At 44.5% G+C, this 22,238-nt stretch overlaps 1 protein-coding gene across 2 annotated transcripts; it reads right to left on the reverse strand.

Moving 5' to 3' along the window:
• Window positions 1-22,222, reverse strand: SUPT7L (SPT7 like, STAGA complex subunit gamma). 2 transcript variants are annotated; one of them, XM_006257854.4, is made up of 5 exons: window positions 22,158-22,222; window positions 21,227-21,883; window positions 12,331-12,655; window positions 8,382-8,619; window positions 1-3,432 (listed from the first exon to the last, which is right to left on the reverse strand). In XM_006257854.4, exons 2-5 carry the CDS (start codon window positions 21,637-21,639, stop codon window positions 3,170-3,172), a joined length of 1,239 nt encoding a protein of 412 aa, XP_006257916.3. In that variant the 5' UTR covers window positions 21,640-21,883; window positions 22,158-22,222; the 3' UTR covers window positions 1-3,169. The 2 variants fall into 2 exon arrangements, with proteins under 2 accessions (XP_006257916.3, XP_059573080.1); XM_059717097.1 differs by lacking the exon at window positions 22,158-22,222 and having other exon boundaries at window positions 21,227-22,151.
• Window positions 22,223-22,238: the final 16 nt, after the last annotated feature.

A 22,238-nucleotide genomic window follows, 5' to 3' on the forward strand; every position in this document is an offset into this window, starting at 1 on the left:
TTTCCATAGATTAAACTTTTATTTTCTTGTAAACAGAGAAAACTCTCTCCCAGGAAGAAAGAAAAAGGATATGCAACACTTCAGACAATTTTGATCCATTGTAACACAGACAAAGGTACATATTTTACTCTTATAAAATGTTTAAATATTTAAACAATATCACTGAAGTATCCCCTCCACACATACGACATGCAGCAGCCTTGTAAGTGAGCATTTATTCATACTGCTTTCTCCTGCCTCCTCCCATCTTGTTTCCCATTTTCCTTTTCAGTTGAAAGCTGTTCTGGTTGAAAAAAAATCTCTTTCAATAAAGCCCTCTGCCCATCTTGACAGTGAGGATAGAGTCAAATCACAAGACTACAGGGGGAATCAGACCTAGACCTGCATGTGTAGTGGTGTTTGCAGGAAGGGTGGTATGATGTCAGGCTCAGGTATTCAGACAGGAGGAGAGAAGGAACTTTCTAGAGAATAAAAGATTTGAGACCGCAGTACATTCATATAGGATCTTATCTGATCTGTCCCTCCACTATTTCCAATGAAAATCTCCCAACACAAATAATTCTTATTGATCCATCTCTCCAAGTCCATAGCAATATTTCTACTGACAGGAAGACAGATTTCCAAAGAAATTAGTGCCATTTAATACAAACTTTGTCAAAATTCCATGTTCTGACTTGTCAGCACATAACTATTCACAGTGGGAAATAGAAGAATGGAAGACGATGTTGCCAATGAAACTGTGCAATTCTGAATTGGTTCATTCAACAGAACCCCTCATCAGGTATCAGTTAAAAGATAAGATGAGAGCTTTTTCCATGACCAAGTTGTCGGTGCACCAATTCTAGCACACACCACAATCTCACTATAATCTATAATCTTAGGTCCAGGGACTAAGAGATGTGAACTGCATAAATGTCTACTAAAATCTTGTTTGGCTCCTCAAAAGAGCACATTGTCTGTATGCAACTTACTAAGCTCGACTTGAAATGTCACTATTTTGAGCATGATAAATGTCACAGTAAATCTCAGGAATGTTCTGAGGGAATTACTTGACTGGAATTTAAAGCTTCCATCTGTACAAAAGAAAGCATCACCGAATGTACAAATGTCAGAAGACACTTAGTATAACAGGGTGGGGAAAAAAAGGTAAAAGATTTTACCCTGCCATCATTTTAAAATGTACAAGCTATCCTGATGCATTTCTAATCTCTCCACATAAACAACTCTCAAAAAGAGAATCAATATCACATCTCTCTTATGGTATGGCTACATAGTAGAATCAATAGAGGGTGAATTTCCACAGTATTTAAATGTACTTCAAGCACTCAGACTTGGCCTGCTGCAAAGCGTACGTTATGTGGGGAATGGGTATGGAAGGGAAACAAAATACAAGAGCATAATTAAAAAGTAAGACAGGAGCATCTGTACTTCACCAGCATAAAGAAAGCACTGAAGACTGAAGATTTAGAGATTCTACTAAAGCCCTGGAAAGAGGAAGATACTCTGCAGCCCTGAGGAGTGGTTAAGCCTTCCTTCTTGAGCCAGTTACAAGACTTGAAAGCCACTCAGTGATCAAGGCACCCACCATTCTCTCAGATGCATGTCCCTGCATTACGTCACAGCCCTCTTCGATGAGATAATTTGGTAAAGTTCCCAAAGTGCATAAACCAAACAGAACAATATTCAGAGTTCAGAGCAAGGTACAGGCTCCAAAAAGGCTGGACCCTGTACCCCAGCCCAATAAGCGTGACCCTTCATGCAATTAGTTTAGCTAAGGAGATCAAAAGGACTGCCATTTCACTCCAGTCTAACAATCCATCTAGCAGAATATTATGCTTTTGACTCTTGCCATTACCAAGTGCCAGTGTCAAATCACCTACTCAGGAGATAGAAATTTCCTAACTACAACAGTAAGTAGTTGGTTTATGCCTTAAAGCATGAAACTTTTATTCTAGTGTAATCATCTATGTCCTTGTTCATATAAGGTGTATTTGATTGCTTTCTCTTGTCACTCCAGAATGAAGATCTTCCAGCACTTCACTAGCTGTCTTTGCTCTCATCTCCCCACTCCATTCAGCAACAATCCCACACAGTAGTGATACTTTACACTTACACAATACTTTTCAAAGGATCACAGTGCCTTCTGGGTATTAATCAACCCCCACACAACCACTGAGAGGTAAATATTATTTTTCCCTACTAGAAAGAAACTTTAAAATTGGAGTTGGCAGGTTTTCTAACCTGTCCCTGAAACCAGAGGCCACAGTGTCTTAGACATATTCAGAGAAAAAATTCTGCCTTGTTTCTATTTTTGTATAATGAAATAAAAGACAACGAGAAAAAAAAATGAGAGTCAGTCCTATTACATGGACAAACAAAATACCGTGCCTGGAGCTCATCCTTTCAAAAGATAAACTTGCAATTGTAAGGACAAATACAAGGCTCAGTAATCTCCCTCAAACCTCCCAGTAGGTTAGAGGTAAAGAGCCAGTTTAAACCATTGCTCATGCTTGATTCGTGCTCTTTCTGGCTTTTGGGGAAAAAAAAAGAAGAGAGAGACTCAGTGAATCCAGCTAAAGGCTCAGAGTTGAACATCAGCTGTGGCTTTCACAGAATAAAAATAATTGTCATCAGTCAGCTGCACCATAAAAAGGCACCAAAATAGAAGTTATTTCAAATTAAGTTGTTAAGATAGGAACTTCAAACAGGAAAACTCAGCTGAGTTAATATCACTACATACAATTCCAATGAAATGAAGGAACTGCTCTAGAAAGTGCAATCGGTCCTGGCTCCACTCAGATCATCCCCACGTCTGCATGCATCTTGACTTAACAATTCTCTTAATAACCACTGCTCACATGGCAACCCACCCCACCTCCCAATGTCTTTTGGTGACACCACCCATTTTGCAGGTTGAGTGGATGGGTCCCATGTGAGTTCTCTAGGGCAGGGATGGAGCACAGAGCCCAAGGGAGAAAGGAATCATGGGTAGACGAGTAATGTGCACTACAGGCTGAACATCACAGGGGGATTTTACACAGCACACCTGAAAACTCAGGACTCATCCTTTATCCATCCCCATGGGACCAGGCACCCTCTAGGCTCACAGAATGTCTCTGCCTCACTGTCTCACTAGCAGGTCTCTAAAGAGAAGCCCCCTTCATCTCCTTCACATTTTCTTCATCTTCTTCTTGCAGCGTTGGTTGAAGACAGGAGAGGATCCCATTAGGCTGTCAGGGGAATGAGAGCCATAACTGCTCTCAGAGCCATTGGGACTCTGTGGCATCCCAGCTTCACTCATGCCAGACATGGGCTCCTCAAATACATCACTGCTCAGGACCCCATGGCCATGAACATTGCCCTCCTCGCTTTCCTGTGGCTCAATTTTCACCTGGGCCAAGTTCCAGAGAGGGGAAGCATTCACCTCAGCACCTGGAAAGAGAGAGCACCTATTAGTCACTGGATAAGAACTGAATAAAAATGGAAGTATGCGTGCAAACAACAGGATACGTTAGAGAAACCCAAGGACAAAGTAACCCCTAGAGCTGGACTATTCCTTCTAGAAAAAGGCTAGCTATGAAATAAAAAATTGAAATGTTTTTAAATAATAGTACATACCGCAATTGCCTCTCTTGGAAAAGGCCCCACTGCCCCTTACTTCCATTTAAAAGCAATCCTTTAAAGAACTTCCCAAGAGGAAGGGCCAATTTAAGTGGGCTCCAACAACCTCCAAGACATCTGCAACAACAGCTACTGCCAGGAGCACAAGGAGGCTTGCCAAGATGGCCTGGCTCGCCATGGAGCCAGGACTTCGGGAGTAGTATAGGTATACGATACAGTGGTGACTTTATAGCATCAGAACCCCTAAATTGTCAGAAACTGGACTCTGGGCTGTTTTATGAGAGAAGTATACCAAAAGGGAGAGTAACTGAAGAGAAAGGTTAGGTGAGTGCACAGTTCTTAAAGGGGTGTACCTGGTAGCCGTGTTGGTCTGAGACAAAAAAGCCTACCATCTGACACCTCCAGGGAAGGAATTCTACCTGATCAACTCATCAAAGAGCTACTCAGCATAGCTCACAAAGACACTCACGGACCCAGAGGGACAGACTTCCATCCTCATCTCTCTCTGTGCAAAAATGAAGTTTATTTCCTACCTACGGGGACTTTTTACCATCTTGTACCATCTACACTTTTCCCAGAGCCTGATGAAGGGACTTTGATCCCAAAAGTTTGCAGAAAAGGACAATTTTCTTGCCATTTTCCAGCTGGTCTAATAAAAGGTAACACTGTGGAACCAGCAGTCCTTAAAGGGCATCTTCAGTCTCCCAGCACTGGGGTGTCAAATTCTCAAGTGACTGACAGACTTCTCACCTTCTTGCACCAGACACCCATCACTTCCTTCAGCAATGTGGAGTGAAACCTTGTGACCTAACAAGAATCCCCTCACCTGTGCACAGTGCAGGCACCCAAGCGAGAAAGGGCCCATTGTCTGTATCTGTGGGGCTGGCATGTAGTTTATTTTAAAGGAACTAATCATTTTTGGGTGACAAGCTGGGGAGAACCTGTACTGAAGGGAAACAAAAGTGTCAGTGAGCCCTGGGTTATGTTTTCAGGGAAAATTAAGGAGTCCAGGAATTTGGAGGGAATTTTCAGTGTCTGCTTAAAAAAAACCAGATCCATTAAAACCGTTCAGAGCTCCTAAGTGCTGCTCACTCATGGAACTATGTGATCTTATGGCAACCTCCATCCTCTCTCCTACTCCAAACTCCTAATGTTTATTAACTCAACTTTTTGCATCTTCTTGTTTTGCACAGCATTTTGCTCAGTTGAGCTGGGTTGGGACTTTTTGGCTTTACTTCAATACAAATGAATACAATCATGATTTCTCCCCAAAACTTCAACAAAGAACTCTTCTAGCAAAGTCTGTGAAAGCTGCATGAATGGCCCAAACCTTTGCTGATCCTTTCTCATTTTATGCCTTTTCTTTCAGTTGTACCTTAAATTAGGCAGAAGAGCTACTACGCAATTCACAGAGAAGCCCTGGCTTGACCCAAAGCAAAAAGTATCCAATGACGTGCACAAAAACTTACCTTATAGAAAATTGTAACGAGATAAGGAACCTTCCACTACTTGGTCACCAGTTCAAGCCTAGCTCATTATCATTGGATAGTTGTTCAGTGGCTGACCTTAAAGGAATTTACTGGCTCTTAGTTCAGGCCTCAGTGGATAAGTGTCCACACTGCACTCAACCCCATTCATTATAAAGCAGTTGGTAATATTATGTCTAGTCATAGACTGGCATGCATCTTGGGTTGTCTTGAGGACCTTCTATGTCAAATTATATCTATGTATTTTTAAGCAGCACCAGGTAATTTTGTTCTAATTTATTTTTGCCCCAAGAGGGGTAATTATAGATTTTGTTATTTCTGCATATTATTTTAAAAAATAAAACCAAAAAAAAAATCCCACTACCATAACTGTTACTAATTGGGTCCCTTGTTGCAAGTCTCAGCATAACAGCAAAGGATTGCATGGAAACTGAAATCTTTCCTCATTCTTAAATTTGATCTCTCTAGGTCAGGGTTAAATTCCCGTGAAAAATAAAAGACATATTTGGCAAACAAAGAAGGCAGCTCTTGTGAGATTTCCAAACATAGTATGTAGACTCAAGAGACTTGGCTCCTGTTTGAAAAAGCAGCTGAGCTTCTGGGTGATGAGCCAAACCTTTTGTAATCCCATTACTGTGATTACACAAAGAAAAATCTTCCACTAACATCACCATGGCATCTGTACTGCAAGCTTTCTACTTGTGGTGTAGTCAACAGACCCTACCACAGCTGTTGAGCCCAGGACAGGCTTTGGAAAACCCAGTGGGATGAGAGGAGCCTGCATAGCTTAGAAGATAGAAACTAAGAACTGCAGGGCCTGGCGGTGTCCAAAAAGCCACAGTAAAGACTCCCATTAGATTACTTACAAGTGAATATACTCTTGTCAGCTGTGAGGGACACATCATTATCAACATGCTATCAGTCCTGTAGATTTGTTACAAACCCAGTCTAAACAATAGTCAGGGGAGAAAGATACATTTAGGGTTTCCTTCTTTCATCAATTACTCCTAAATCACTAATGCCTATTCCCTTTAGCTCTTGACATCTGTCTTTGAGAGCATTGCTATAAACCAACAATAAGCCTTGCTTCAAAGCTTTAACGTCAAGCACTTTTCAAATAATCTAAAATAATCTTCAAAATATGCCACTGGGTAGAAAAACAGTACCTCGAATTTTGCCTCAGCCTCCCCATCTGCAAAGACATTAAGTGATTTGCCCTTGCCCTCAATAATGTACATGGTCAGAATCTGGACTAGAATGGAATTGCTCCTGACACCTTGCTCTGTACTACTGGATGCTGTTTCCTCCACTAATGGCCTCATTCTTATTTTCAGGATGCTCTGAATCCCAGTTCCAGCCTGTTCCTCTTCCCTCCTCTGGTATTCTAGACTCAACATTGCCCAGCTTCACAGTGGGACTTCTTACAGCAATGAGGTTTCCAAAGGCCCCTGTGAAGTGAACAGGGATTTGCAGGAAGGAACAGAGCACTTGTATTCTTAATTAGAAAACATCAATCCGATATCAGAGAGGCACAACGCGTTTAATATACAGCTAGCATGCTAACCTCTTGGTCTCAAGTGGTAGACACTAATACCAAGCTTTTCAGATGAATCACTTGCATCTCCACATGGGCCAACAGAGGCCCGCTTACTCCCTCCCCCACAAAAATAAAAGCCCTTCACATTTCAGAGGCACTGCAGACAACAATAAGAGCTTCCAACCAAACGTCAGTGGGATTTGCATTTTCTAAAACCCAGCAGAGTGTGTTATTCTTTACATAACTAATAGACTCAGAGGCCTAGTCTCCCCTCAGTACACACGTAACTTGGATTAAGGTTAATTGTAGAACAGACCTCATAGCTTTTAACTGGATTTCTAAGTGAAACATTTATTACTGTGGGGAACAGCAGGAGTTTCGTAGGTTGTAAATAAGACTCACAACACGCCTTCTTTTGAGACGGACGAAGGGGAGTGTTGCCATTTTCCAGGGAACCTGGAGGTGGTAAATGGTGCCAAGTCAGTATGTAGAGAGTGTGAAACTTAGGTGTAGGTACAAAACAGATAACAACACAGGCCACTACACTGGGGAGACTGCCCACGTTGCCTACCAATGCTGACCTGGAGGATGGCTTCTATGAGCAAGAAGGGTTCAGCCTCCAAGGCCAAATCAATCCTAGTGGTTTTGGGATGTGGTCATTGATCCACTAGAATAAGAGACTCAACAGGCCACATCACATAAGTGAATGAAGAGTCATCAGAAAGGTAAGGTTCATCAGCAGTGCAGGCCAGGTTCAACTCTACATGCAAGGTCCATGTCTCATCATTCATTCCTTCACAAATTTAGCTACTATCTTTATCTGGTTCATGAAACTGTTCCTGTGCCAAAGACTACCTGACAGACCTGATTCACATAGTTCAGTGCAGAACCTCAATGAAAACTAACAAACTAGAGGCAGCACCACTAGTGTGTTGTCAAAGGAAACTCAACAACCCTGAACTTATCCAGCAACAGGTGTCCCCTTTCGAGTTACTCCTGGACCAGCTCCAAGCACCTCATGGCAACTGAAAAATTTCTGTGCTGTTTGTTCATGGAAAAGGAAGTGGAAGTGTACTCCTCGCACAACTTCTCATAAGGAAAATCAACTGGATTTTCTAACCACTTATTCACTGGGAATAAGAATAAAGAGCAGCTTCTTCTGCTTCACAGGAAAATAACTTTCACTTCAACCCACATATTGGGATGGTGGAAGAAAGCTACCTTTGTCCAAACAAGGTACTACAGTATTTCATGCTGGTAGTAAGCACTTTAGCAACATCATTGCAGTCACAGTACTCAGTCTGTTACTGGAGAGTATCACACAATGTCATGGCTTGCACAGATGTCATGCCAATGCTTTTTGGTACCTATGTACAATATTTTCTTTTATAGAACCAGAACAAAGGCTGCTATCATTAAAGTAACATTATGGTATGATGGTGAGGTATTTCACTATTTCTAGAGAATATTCCTATATTTTTTGTACAGGGCCAATCTTTAGCACTCCACTACCTACTACAGTTCCTCCTTGTTTTGCATCCAGTGTTGTTTGTCCAAGATTTTACATGAACCTCCCTAATGCTCTGTATTATAATACGGCTCTTTATTATAAAACAGAACTTTACTCTCTCACTGTACCTCCCCCGCAAATCTCCTCATCAACTGTGGTTTTGTTAAAGTAACTGAAATGAGGTTATTTGAGAAAGCTAAAGGACTGACGATAGACAGCCTCCTACCTGAAGTCTGTGGGGATGCTTCCACTTCCAGGTTAGCAGAAAAACGCTCGCTCTGAGCTCCAAGAACTCCCACTGGCAAAGACTGGTCACCGGATGCCAGATCTCCCTCTAGCTCCTCGCTTATGGGGAAAGTGATATCACTGACTGGCTCCTCCTTAATCTTCACAGGTTTTGTGTCTTCTGCTGCCTTTTCAGGGTTGACAATCTTCTCATACTCTTCCGAGAGCTGCTTGCTAACCTACCAGGAATTGTAGGAAAGATAAAGAAAGGGTGGTTTTCAGATATAGCAGTGAAGGCAGCCATGATCCAATGTCCCCAGTCTCCAACAGACTATTCATCACTGTTCAAAGGAACAGGCTCTACAGTAAACATCAATGATACACCATGATAATATTACAGCCTTCTAGAACTCCTTTCCCCTCTTATCAAAGGGTTTTAACAGGCGAATGAGTGAAGCCTCTCAAAACTGTAACCTGGTTGCTAAACATCAAGCCCTCTTATTTCACACATGGAGCCCAGAGGTCAAATTCACTCTAGTCAAAGTGCACAGCACCAAATAAGAGCCCAGGTGTGTCCTGCATCCCACTTCTTGGGTTAAAAAAAAAACAAACCCCAAACACAGACAACTCCTGGGCTGTTTGTCAGCATTTTCAACCACAGTTTACACAACCTGGCTATCTTCCACTTGATAGCAAAAAAGTGCAATGAGGTTTTTTTTCTGCAGCATAGTGAATGAATATGGCGATGAAATTCAGCAGCAAAATTTCACGCCCTAGACACTTAGGTCCTTTTCAATCATAGACAATCAATAAAGCATGTTTCACAGTCTTCACAGTCTCTTGCTCCTAACACAGATGCTTGCCTGTATCACGTAGTTTTATATCATTCAGCAAATCTTGCTCAGGAGAGTCCACTTGCTGGAATAACAGTGGCTGTTACAAGGCTGCACTGAGGTGTGCCGAGAGAGCTATTTTTAAACAAAATCTATTTTCTGGTCTAGACATATGCCAGAAAAGCAGAGGAAACTGTAGGCCAGGCATGCAGGGCCCTGAGCCCAAACAGAGGAACAACATGGAAGGGGGATGAAGGTTACTGCAAGATGGGAATGAGCTGTACTGGCACAGCTAGGCAGCAAACATAGAACTCAAACAGTAGGGGATGTGGTAGGAACAGCAAAAAAAATCTATTTTAATTAATACAATCAGGATACCAGACAAGGTGGTTTTTTGCATTCATGCTCATGATTTTCATGCTACACATAAGTGCAGATGGCTCTGATCTACACAAACTGTTTAGGCCACAGGGTGCCAGGCAGAGAGACAGAAGGAGTGCTGCTGCAAGATCAGTGAGTGGGCAAATACCATAATAATGAGTAAAGTATAAATCCCTAGAAAGATTAGTTGAGGTAGATTTTGCCTCAGGTCACGGACTAGCTACTTTACAAAGGGTACAAGTCTCTCTCTTCTTGCTAAATGTAGACAGAATTCCCAGATCCTCTGCACTCCTGGCACCTGCATGAGCCCACAAAACAGACAATGTGTCTCTGATGCTAAAACAATATGCTGGTGTTTAAGTATAGAAAATGTGGTTGAAGGAAATCCTATTCCCTGCAGTTATCGCATATACATGAACAGCAACTTCCATTCCAAAGAGCTTTAACAAATAAGAAACTGTTTCTCTCACTAGTGAAATGCAGCCACCTCTAAAGTGGAAAGCAGCAGCTGTTTAATAGCTCATAGCAACGCTACTCTGTGGTGTATTCCCAAAAGACTGAGTTTCCTGCACAGCTTTAACAAACCACAACCAGCCCACAAGCCGCACATTAAAATGAGTATTTGCTTGCTCACTAGTTTATTTAGAATACAGCTGAATATCACAATGCCCTGCAGAAACAGAAATTGTGTTGATTAATCTCCCCTGACTTTTTCCTTCTGCCCAGTGATTTTGCTTTCCTTACACAGGGACTGTTCCACCTTGTGTGTCAAGCTGAACACAGATTAACTTGAGTTACTTTGATTAATACCAGGTGCTTTAGTACTATGCACATGCACACGTGCGTTCCCCTCCCCACCAACACACACAAGGTAACTGCCACTCGCTTCAGATAAAACACCTCACAAATAAGACAACCCATTGCTGCTATGGAATTGTTTCCATAAATGGATAAAAGACCAGGTAAATCAGGGACCTGGTATTTGATGGGATTTAACCACAAGTTCTCTAGATGAATGGAGTCTCTCATCTCATCATTTCCTTTTCAAACAACAGATTCTTTCAGTACTGATCACACACTGTGAGCTGCTGGGGAAAAAAACAGATGATGAAAATGTAAAAGATTCCCAGTGCCTTTCTTCCTTCAGCTCCTGGCTCAAACTGGCCCCAATCTGCTGGACAAAGATGCAGCACACTCCATGGCCATCAACATCCCTTCTAAGTTGGCAAGGGGGCAGACAGTTCAAGAGCAAGGGACTTCCTCTCCAAAAAGTTAAGTACGTCCCCACCCTAGGCCTTTACTTTTCCACAAAGAAAACCTGTCACAGGCTCCCTGGCCTCCTGAAGCTAGATGATCTAGCTGGATCATAACTTCCTGAGCCAGACAGTTCTCCATAGCAATGGGAGCTACCCTTTTGGAACACGTGCCACAAGCAAGCCCTGCACCCTCCCCAAGTGCCACTCTGATCCCTTCAGTAATACCAACTGTCATGAAAACACTGCAAGAGTCATGATTTCTAAGTCAAAATAACTCCAGCTCACAGTCTCCAGATTTTCCCAGCTGGTAAGTCTATGAAGGGGAAGGGGTGGTGGGGGAAGGGAAGGGACAGGGGGGACAGGGGGCAGATTGAGGCCCCCACAGTGAGGGAGGGAATGGGGCAGGAGCAGGGGCTGGGGTTAATGGGGCCCCAGGTCCAGGGCAGGTTGTTCAGAGGTGCAGGGGAGGGGCGCAACTCCCCACAGCAGCGCACACCCAAGGGAGGCATGGGGGGCACGTGCCTATCACGGGGCAGAGGTGGGCTGCCCTGTGTGTGCTCGGGGCTCTGTGCCCTGCTGCCTTTGCCCCAGCTCAGCCACACAACACCAGTATGCTTCCTGCTGCCAGGTGGGCAGCAATGGTATTGCATGGCTGGGCTCCTGGGGCAAAGGCAGCAGGGCACAAAGCCCAAAGCGGGAAGCCCGCCACTGTTCCATGGAAGGGCACATGCCCCCCCAGGAGTGTGCCCCCCCCGCCTCTAGACGACCCACCCCAGCCACAGGGCCCAATTCACCCCAGCCCCTGCTCCTGCCACACTCCCTCCCTCAACATGGGAGTCTCAAACTTCCCCCCTACCCCTTCCTCTCCACTTACGAGCTGGGTGCTATCTGTGTCTCTGTGTCTGCTCCTCACTCCCAAGCCACAGTCCTTGCCAGCCCTGCTGCTGCCTCTCACTCCTGACCCACAGTACCCCGCCTCCTGCCAGGGTGTGTGGGGACCCTCCCTCCCTGGGCTCCAAACCCCCACACACACCCATAGCCCCTCATACGTTCACAAATAATCCCCACCCTACTCCCCCACAAACACACACTTCAAAAATAGAATCTCATGATTTACATGCCAATCTCTTGATTTTTAAATAGTTCATCTCATGATTTTCGGCATGGTGGGGTTAGCAATATTGTCCCTTTCCTCTGCCCAAACTGCTGCTCTGTTTTTGACTCCCTCTGTGGTCCCTGCCCAACCTCCTCTAATTTCTGCTGCCTACCGTGTGCTCCTGTCTGATCCCCTGCTCTGCTTTCTGTCATATCTGCCCTGCTGCTGTGTTGCCTGTCCCCTCCTTGATCTGCAGCATGCCACACATACAGAGGCTGCCCATGCCACTTGTGCTGCAAATTGGCCACCCCTGCTCTATAACAACAAGCAACTGCCCTACAAGCATATTTCTTAAGGCAGTGGATCCCCTATTTCTCTCCTCACCTGCAGCATGTAGCTGTGGTAATCTTTAATACGGTGCTGCCAGAACTTTTGCAGAGAGAGCACGCTGCCAATGCCCACTTCATGAAACACCTGTTCCATGACATCCGGGAAAGGGGTGTGACCAAGCCGAGCCTCGCGATCTACAGCAAAGCGCAACAGCTTGGTGAACTTCAAACAATATTCATGAGCAATGTCTGTCAGGGTCTCCAGGACACTCTCATTGGCGCATTCAAACCCTGTATGTGCAAGAATGGTGGCCATTGACTGGTAGAGAAGTTGCCGGCAGGAGGTCCAACTCAGCTCAGTTACAGGTTCCCCTTTCCCTCTAAGGACAGAGAAGATAAACATAAGTTAGGTCTTCACACACCTCAGAAAACTGGAGAAGAGAAAGAATCAATTATTATACATACAATCTCTCATTATTAATCAAAGGTGACCTGAAAAAAGAAGCTATTGATTTAAGGCCCTTCATGACTTTTCTGTTATAAACAAAAGAGACCTAAAAGGTTTTTAACAGCTTATTTTTCTTCCCTTAGAAATCAGGAATGCCACATCTTCTCTTCCTTTTTTATGCTGAAAGATTCCTTGGATGATTTAGAAATGTGGCCTGCAGGGCTCTCTCAGGCTTTAATTGAATCCCTTCATACCAAGAGCTTTCTCCCAGAGGTTTGAATTAAAACAGATGCTTGACACATACCAAAAGGAGTTTTAAATAACCTGAATGCAAAGCACTTATCCTCTCAATGAATCACATTTCACTTCCTTGTTATCACTGATGTCACAGACCTGCTAGCTATGCAGTCCTGCACAGAGGCTTCCAGAACAGACAAGACATGAATCGGTAATGTTAAAAAAAAAAAAAAAAAAAAGGAACGTATACACACTTTAAGGCAAAAGCAGCAAAAAGGTGCATGTCCATTTTCCCCTCTTTTGCACGTCACATTTATGTACTGCCTCTGGTGCAATAGAAAAGCGAAGGGAAACAATCCAATTTGCAGTATAAGTTGCCAACAAAGAAGCATGATAGGAGAAATAGTCTGTCTTAAAGCAGGGGTTCTCAGCCCAGGTGTAGTGAACATTCTGCCCTTGCTGAGGGGGGAGCAAAAGATTCCTGGCTACACTCTAGATAGATAGCAAGTGATGGGCCTAGCAGTCCCAGGATGAAATGGATTTACAAGCTTTGTCTTACAACATTTAATACATTATTTGTTAATGTGCAAGTCACAGAAGTTTTCACAGAGGCAGGTTAGCATTGGAGAATTTCACAAAGTCTAGGAAATATCTGAGGAGGAATATAAAATACAGGAAAGTAAGAGCCTCATCTAAGAGAATTTAAAATTCAAGATTAAAATGCAGTTTATGACCTGTCTTCCATTTCCTTCCCCTTACACAACCTGACTGCCAATTTCCCCACCTCCTATTTAAATACTCTTATCACCCTATCTTTCCAAAAATTAGCCCTGTTGCAATGTTACAAATATTTGCTAACCACTTAGGGTCTTAAAGTAAAACATGCACTGGTGTCTGTACCACACAACATATCTTCACAAACCAGTATCTTTCAGTTTCAGATAAACAAAATGGGACATGGAGCCCTACCACACTAATCTATAGGATGACTTATATACAAAACCTCTTCACCACAGCAACAAAGGACAAGTGTTTCAAAGGAAGAGATGGGGGAAGCACCTATTGCTGCTTTCAGTATCAACATCCTTCTGTGGCCACCTCAAGGGCTTTATTTTCCAGAGCAATCAATTCAGCACCTTTCAGTAGTGTGAAAACCATTTAAATAGAAAAAAAATAAAGAAAAAAATCATAGCACAGTAAAAACCTCAGACCAGGGCATTACCCAGAGAATTAAAAATAGGCATGTGGATCTCAGATCATGAACTCCTCCCAGTAATTAAATCTTTAGGAAACAATTCAATAACTATCAAGATGTAACTCATGTTGTCAAGTTTGGAATGGAGACAGCAGGCATTCTGATAAATTAACTGAAAGATCAGCAGTTTCCTGTAGCCCAAGGGTCATCCATGCTGTTCCATACTCTTTTACTGAAGCAGTCTTCAATGGCTCCCTGAGAGCCTCCCCTATCTTTGGTACTATAGAACTAGCTCTCTATTTTCCCCAGTAAGTGAAGAAAAACACACACACAAAAAATGATTCTTTCCTTACAACATGTATAGAAGGGCACAGGTAGGTGCCCCCTAAAAATATGATCCCAAAACACCCTAGAAGTCATCACTGGTGTAAGAATTTACTTTACTTATGCCAGACCATTCACCCAAACCACTCAGCGTGCTTGAACTAATAGACTAGGCAAAGAAATCTCTATGCCCACCCAGAACATGCAGCAATCTCTAGGGTGAAGCACTGCTATTGTTTAAAAATAAAGAGCAGCACTCAGAAACACAGCAAAAGATGATCCCTATTCAAAACTTCTAAAAAGAATCTTAATACCCAATAATAATGTGCATATCTACCCTGCCTTCTGTCATAATACCCAAACCCAAACATAGCCAGAACCCCAGGTGAAAAGACCACAATCATTTTGAAATCTTATCAGTTATCAAGAAAGAGAAAGGGAGATGCACTTTCAACTGTTAGACCTACATCTGTTCCCTTTCTAACTCCTGCGTTCTGTTTCCTTTTAAGTTAAAGTGTTTTTCTTTCTCCTTTGTGAAAGACCCCCACAAACAGGGAAATCAACAAATGTATCATATGGGGGGCAATAGTGACTTCACTAAAAATCAAATGCTGCCAACTACAAATGGACTGAGGAAAAAATTTTGCTCTTCATCTTCTCCAAGATATCTCGGGTAATCTGGTTTCAGACCAAAGAACATAATTAATAAGAAACGTGATTTTATACTTCAACCAAGATTTGATGTCCTCAAGTCACAGCCCTTGTAAACAGCTTACAACTATATCAGAGGATATCAAGGGAACTGTTCACCAGGGCACACTTGGGGAAAACCAGGAGTAATGGCCACAAACTCCTGTAAGACCATTTCAGGCTCAACAGTCAGAAAAACATCTTCACAGTTAGGGTGTCCAGACTGTGGAATAAACTTCCTCCAGAGGTGGCGCAATCACCTACCCTGGAAATCTTCAAGGAGACTGGGTGATCACCTCGCTGGGGTCACCCAACCCTGGCTGTCTTTCCTGCCTGGTGCAGGGAGACTGGACCCAATGATCTTGCAAGGTCCCTTCCAGCCCCTTACAATCTTAAAATCTATAAAAATCACTAGCTCTACTGACTGAGAGCAGGATATGCATTTCCTTTAGTAGCTATGTCTCCCATCCAGATACAAACCTAATCTGAGCTTGCTTTCTGTATGTGTCACATGAATGTGGTGAATAAACACGCCTGCACCCCTAAATTTAGTTGCCAGTGGTGACCAAGTCCTAGACGTGCAATCAGGTTCAGCAGCTGTGTGTATAGATTTGGAGGTAAGGAATAAGATTCTCTCTGAGAAAATGGGTGTAAGGCACTGTCATGGTTGCCACAAATATTCTGGGGCACTGCCCTATTTGTCACTAATAATCCTGTTCTTGAATTACCTAGCTACATAAAGGCCTATATACACTTCTGCTTTTTTGTGGATCGCTGTTACAGAAGGGATAACTATTTACTCAATCCAACAAGTTAGAAACTAAAATGCTAGCTTTTCCCAGGCCCCAGAGGGCCTGTAGTGTACAAAACATTGTATCAGAGCACAGTGACAAACCTGCCAACTCAGCCCAATCAAATGGAGCCTTCAGGGTTAAGGAGGTTGCAGGCATCGTGAAATGGCACATTTTCTGTGTCATCAGTTAGCATGACACCATGCCATCCATCAAATGCCCCTACCTGAAACAGTCAGAAGCATGCATGTACAAGTTCCTTTCTTGCAGTCTTTTCACTTAAAGGAAAGGAAACTGTGTGGCCCATTCCCTATTAAATTAGCATGTGAAGGTCAAGGTGTTTGAACCAACTGAATGTGTGGAGTAACAACAGTGGCTCATTCAAGTAAAATAGCACATTGAAATCATAGATTTTCCCACAAGTGTGTTGTGAGCTCAGAGCAGATGTAGAGAAAAGATATTGCTTTCTCATGAGCACTTCAATTTTAGGAAACATTACACTGTCAAGCTGAATTTCTACCAAATGAGGTGCAAAAATTCCATCACTTGACAGCCATTCCCCCTCCTCATGTGATTACATCTGGACCTCCAGATCGGTAGCCATCTGGGGGACAGTGATCACCTAATAACAGAATTCACCATAAGACGTCGAGTGGGTAAGGTAACTAGTAGGGTGAAAGTGCTAGACTTTAGGAAAGCTGATCTCAATAAACTCAGGCGATTAGTCAAGGACGCACTGCAGAGTAGGAGTTTTGAAGTGATGGGAGCCCAAGAAGGGTGGCTGTGCCTTAAGGAAACGATCCTTCAGGTACAAAGCAAGACGATCCCCGAGTGAGGCAAAAGAGGGAAAGGGGCCAGGAGGCTTCCCTGGCTGACCACAGAAATCCAGGGCAGCCTAAGGGCCAAAAGGGGAGCACATAAAAAGTGAAAACAGGGAGAGATCACCAAAGACGAATATACCTCCTCTGCTCGTGCTTGTAGGGAGGCAGTTAGACGGGCCAAAGCTACCATGGAGCTCAGGATGGCAACCCAAGTAAAAGACAACAAGAAATTGTTTTTTAGATATGTAGGGAGTAAAAGGAAGACCCAGGGAGGAATAGGACCCCTGCTAAATGGGCAGAAACAATTGGTGACAGACAGAGGGGACAAGGCTGAACTCCTCAACGAGTTCTTTGCCTCAGTGTTCCTAAGTGAGGGGCATGACAAGTCTCTCACTGGGGTTGTAGAGAGGCAGCAGCAAGGCGCCAGACTTCCATGCGTAGACCCTGAGATGGTGCAGAGTCACTTGGAAGAACTGGATGCCTTTAAGTTGGCAGGCCCGGATCAGCTCCATCGGAGGGTGCTGAAGGCACTGGCCGACGTCATTACAGAACCACTGGCAGGAATATTTGAAAGCTCGTGGCGCACGGGCCAAGTCCCAGAGGACTGGAAAAGGGCCAACGTGGTCCCCATTTTCAAAAAGGGGAGGAAGGAGGACCCGGGCAACTATAGGCCAGTCAGTCTCACCTCCATCCTTGGCAAAGTCTTTGAAAAAATTATCAAGGCTCACATTTGTGAGAGCCCGGCAGGACAAATTATGCTGAGGGGAAACCAGCACGGGTTCATGGCAGGCAGATCGTGCCTGACCAATCTAGTCTCTTTTTATGACCAGGTTACGAAACGCCTGGACACAGGAGGAGGGGTGGATGTCGTATACTTAGACTTGAGGAAGGCCTTCGATACGGTATCCCACCCCATACTGGTGAACAAGTTAAGAGGCTGTGACTTGGATGACTACAAAGTCCGGTGGGTGGCGAATTGGCTAGAGGGTCGCACCCAGAGAGTCGTGGTGGATGGGTCGGTTTCGACCTGGAAGGGTGTGGGCAGTGGGGTCCCGCAGGGCTCGGTCCTTGGACCGATACTCTTTAATGTCTTCATCAGTGACTTGGACGAGGGAGTCAAATGTACTCTGTCCAAGTTTGCAGATGACACAAAGCTATGGGAAGATGTGGACACGCCGGAGGGCAGGGAAAAGCAAGCAGACCTGGACAGGTTGGACAAGTGGGCAGAAAACAACAGAATGCAGTTCAACAAGGAGAAATGCAAAGTGCTGCACCTAGGGAGGAAAAATGTCCAGCACACCTACAGCCTAGGAAATGACCTGCTGGGTGGCACGGAAGTGGAAAGGGATCTTGGAGTCCTAGTGGACTCCAAGATGAACATGAGTCAGCAGTGTGACGAAACCATCAAAAAAGCCAATGGCACTTTATCGTGCATCAGCAGATGCATGACGAATAGGTCCAAGAAGGTGATACTTCCCCTCTATCAGGCGCTGGTCAGACCGCAGTTGGAGTACTGCATGCAATTCTTGGCGCCACACTTCAAGAAGGATGCGGATAACCTGGAGAGGGTCCAGAGAAGGGCCACTCGTATGGTTAAGGGCCTACAGACCAAGCCCTACGAGGAGAGACTAGAGAAACTGGACCTTTTCAGCCTCCGCAAGAGAAGGTTGAGAGGCGACCTTGTGGCTGCCTATAAGTTCATCACAGGGGCACAGAAGGGAATTGGTGAGTATTTATTCACCAAGGCGCCCCGGGGGTTACAAGAAATAATGGCCACAAGCTAGCAGAGAGCAGATTTAGATTGGACATTAGGAAGAACTTCTTCACAGTTCGAGTGGCCAGGGTCTAGAACGGGCTCCCAAGGGAGGTGGTGCTCTCCCCTACCCTGGGGGTCTTCAAGAGGAGGTTAGATGAGTATCTAGCTGGGGTCATCTAGACCCAGCACTCTTACCTGCTTATGCAGGGGGTCGGACTCGATGATCTATTGAGGTCCCTTCCGATCCTAACATCTATGAATCTATAAATCTATAAAAGGACAAGACTAAAAAAACTAGGTTAAATTAGTTACAAAGTATGCTGCAGAACACAGCGCACAATGATTCAACAGAGAAAAAAAGGGTTTTCCTGGGAAGCTCTTCTCCCTCCCCAAAGACCTTCTCAATTAGCTCCATTGTTTTGGACTTGCCCATGGAAGGTTCTTCAGGTACCTCCAGCAACTCCCACAAGCAGTGTTGACTTAACTCTGGGAAAACTGGCTGGTTCTCCGATGGATAACTGAAAACTGTCTGGAGGTAGATACAAAAACTAGTCCAATGGAGGAAGGTAGCTTCCTTCTAACCTCTACCACCAGAATCCTTCTTGATCATCAGCACATTCCCACAGGGAAGCTTGCCTCTGTATTTCACAACCAAACCATTCCTAACCATTAGCTGGCATTCCCAACATGAACCACCTTCTCAATGCCACATCTGTACCCTATCCAGAAACAGCAACTGAACTGGAAGTGCAAAGTTCGTACCTATACCAGGCTAGGAAGGAAACGGCATCAATCCAGACAGACCTGCAGCAGCAAACCAGACAGGGGGAGAAGAGCAGCAGCATTTGGGATGTTTAGGTGGGATGAGGGAAGGGGGAGGGAAATTAAGGGGGTATATTGAGTTTCTTTTAAGCTGATTCCATAGCATTGAGAAAGAAAGCTGCAGAAGCCATGTAATGCTTGATACCTCCAGTTCAAAGATCATAAATCTAACGTACGTTATCAAATTTTAAATGTTAGGGCTTTATGTCACTGTTTTCATTTCAATAATAAAAACCTCTTAATTTTTGTATAACTACACGTAAGCACCCCTTTCTAGAAGTGTAACAGTGCAAAAGGGGGATTGGATTAGTTCAGTCATCAGCAGCTTAATACCATCTCTCTGGCACCTAAATTATCTTTACCGTCGTCTTTATATCTTTGTGTAGTGAAAAAGACAGGGCTGACAATTCTTCCAATTATGCTCTACCTAGGAATGCAGCTGCTATTCTTAGTCATATGAGCACCTTAAAATCGCAGGGATTTTCTCCGTTCTGAACTAGAACAGAACGAAGCTCATGCTTTATTGATCTATTCCTCTCCTGGAAAGCTTTAAGTCTGTTTGGTTCGTCAGACAAGCAATTCAACTGCTTTTTGTAGCACATTCCGAACTCTACCGCAGCCTATTACAACCCCCCTCTCTGTGACCCATCAAACGTTTCACTTCCAATTTATGCTGTATTAAGTTTTCATAATCTGATCCTTAAACTCCCCCTGGTGGAGATCATTAAATATTGTCTCCCTACTCTTCTTATCCACTGCAGTCAGTGGGGTGGGGGGTAAAAAAAAGACTTTGGTCAAGATGTCTGTAGGTCTGAATCCTGTCGAGGCTCAGACGTTATTACTATAAATAGTATAATAACTCATTTCCTTTTCAAGATGATAACAAATACAGCCCTTTTTCTAAGACAAAGTACAATCTGATCAAAAATATGTCAAAGTTGTACAACAGAAACTTGACTAAACTCAAAAGCTTGTTATGTGCTAAATTAGAAAGAATTTGTTATGCGAAGCACATGCTAAGTTAAACAAGTTGCAAACTACCCTCACTTGGGCTTCTCTTCTCAGACTTCAAAACCACAGAGAGCTTCTACAAACATCAACAGGACAAAGATATTAATGACATCTTGTGCTACACCACACAATTAAGATCTGGATTTTTGACACAGTTGGGAACTTGGGCGACTCGGACCATCTACTCTGCCCCTGCCTCTAGAAAGGGGATAAACGCCTCCTCCATGAGGGCATCAAGGGACTTAATTAATTTCTTAAGATCCATAAAGTTTCCCCAAGAGCTTCAGGCATCAGGTACTAATGCTGCCATCTCAACTAATATTGCCATCTCATCTATTAATACTACAAAGTACTAATACTACCATCTCAACTTGGTGCTATAAATGGCTAAAAGGCTGACTGATGAGGGAAATCTAGCATTACAGTCCACATTACAGATAGGAAGCCACAGCACATGGAAGCAAAATGCCCTGCACCTTGCTCACACAAAAATGGACTTTAATTTCTTTTTTCTACTGTGACAGTCTTCCCCCCTAACAAGCCCTCCAATCGGAGAGCTGCCCGCAGGAATCCAGATTCAAAATACACGGGTCTGGCTGAAGCACAGATTTTTCAATCTTTACCACAGTAAACACCAAGGCAGACAAGGTTCGTTGGGTAAAACCGATATCTTTTACGAGACCAACTCAAATTGTTGGAAAAATTCTTCTTTGCTTTTTTCCAGCTTCTTTGCAAGGATTTTTCCAAGTATTTGAGTTGGTCTAAGAAGAGATATCAGGTTTACCCAAAGATCCACATCTGCCTATGTCCTTAGATCAACAAGGCTACAACCTATACCACAGTACCACCAACGCACCTATAGAAGTCACTCTCTGGGTCACTGTGCCTCAGCTGAAATGGCAGTTTGGGGATTTTGGTATCCAGGGGAAGCAGGTCATCGGGGAGAGGTGGAGAAGCAGGACGGGAGGGCAGAGGCTCGCTGTCTTCAGTTTTGATGCCCTCAACTTGCTGCTGGTTCTGGGCCTGGGCCATGGCGATGAGGCTGCGTAGCCGTCGGTTGTGCTGGATGAGCTGGATGGTGTGAATGGTGAGGCTGCAGGGCTCCGATGGGATGTCCAGCATGGTGGTGGGTCTGGGTTTGTTTGCCGAGGGCTGATGCAATGGAGGATCTTGGACTTCCACCGTGCGAAACTCGCGTTGAAGCAAATCAAAAGAGCTGCGGTTGGCCTGACTGGCCGAGACGGGAATTTCACCCCAGTAGCGCAGCATCTTCCTGCAAATGAGGTACGCAGAGACAGCGGCAGAGAGAGGCTACAGAGCAGCGTGCCACATCTCTCAGGTGCAAACCCCAAGCCGCAGGGGGCCGGCCACCAAGAGGGAGCCACAAAGGTGGGGAAGCTCGTGCCACCCTGACACTGAGACCAAAGAAAAAGCCCTCGCTTCAGGCAAAGCTTGAGCCACACTGGTCTTCAAAGCGTTCTAACAGCCGGGGACCCAGGCGTGGCTTGCTGCCCTATAGAAAGAGAGACGCCAGTAGTGAGGCAGGACGCTACCGTTTTTCTCTCCTAAAAAAAAAAAGGGGGGGATCTGAGCCCGTGAAGCAGAAACCCAGCCAGCTCCTGGGTGACAGCAGGTGCGAGGCCTCGTGGGGCCCACGGCCTGTTGCACCGTGTGCTGGGGTGGGGGAAAGGAGCCAGTAAGGGGCGGGGGCAGGTCAAGAGTTCTACCCCTCCTCCACCAGCGCCTTCTCAGCGGGAAGGCGAGTGACGTCACCATCGAACACTCACGCCGCTGGCCAACTGCCCCCACCGCGCTCCCACCCGGAAGTCGGTGACCCCCCCGCGACCCGGAAGTCGGTGATGTCCGCG

Source organism: Alligator mississippiensis, chromosome 1, assembly GCF_030867095.1.
Source record: "Alligator mississippiensis isolate rAllMis1 chromosome 1, rAllMis1, whole genome shotgun sequence".
Classification (NCBI taxonomy): domain Eukaryota; kingdom Metazoa; phylum Chordata; order Crocodylia; family Alligatoridae; genus Alligator; species Alligator mississippiensis.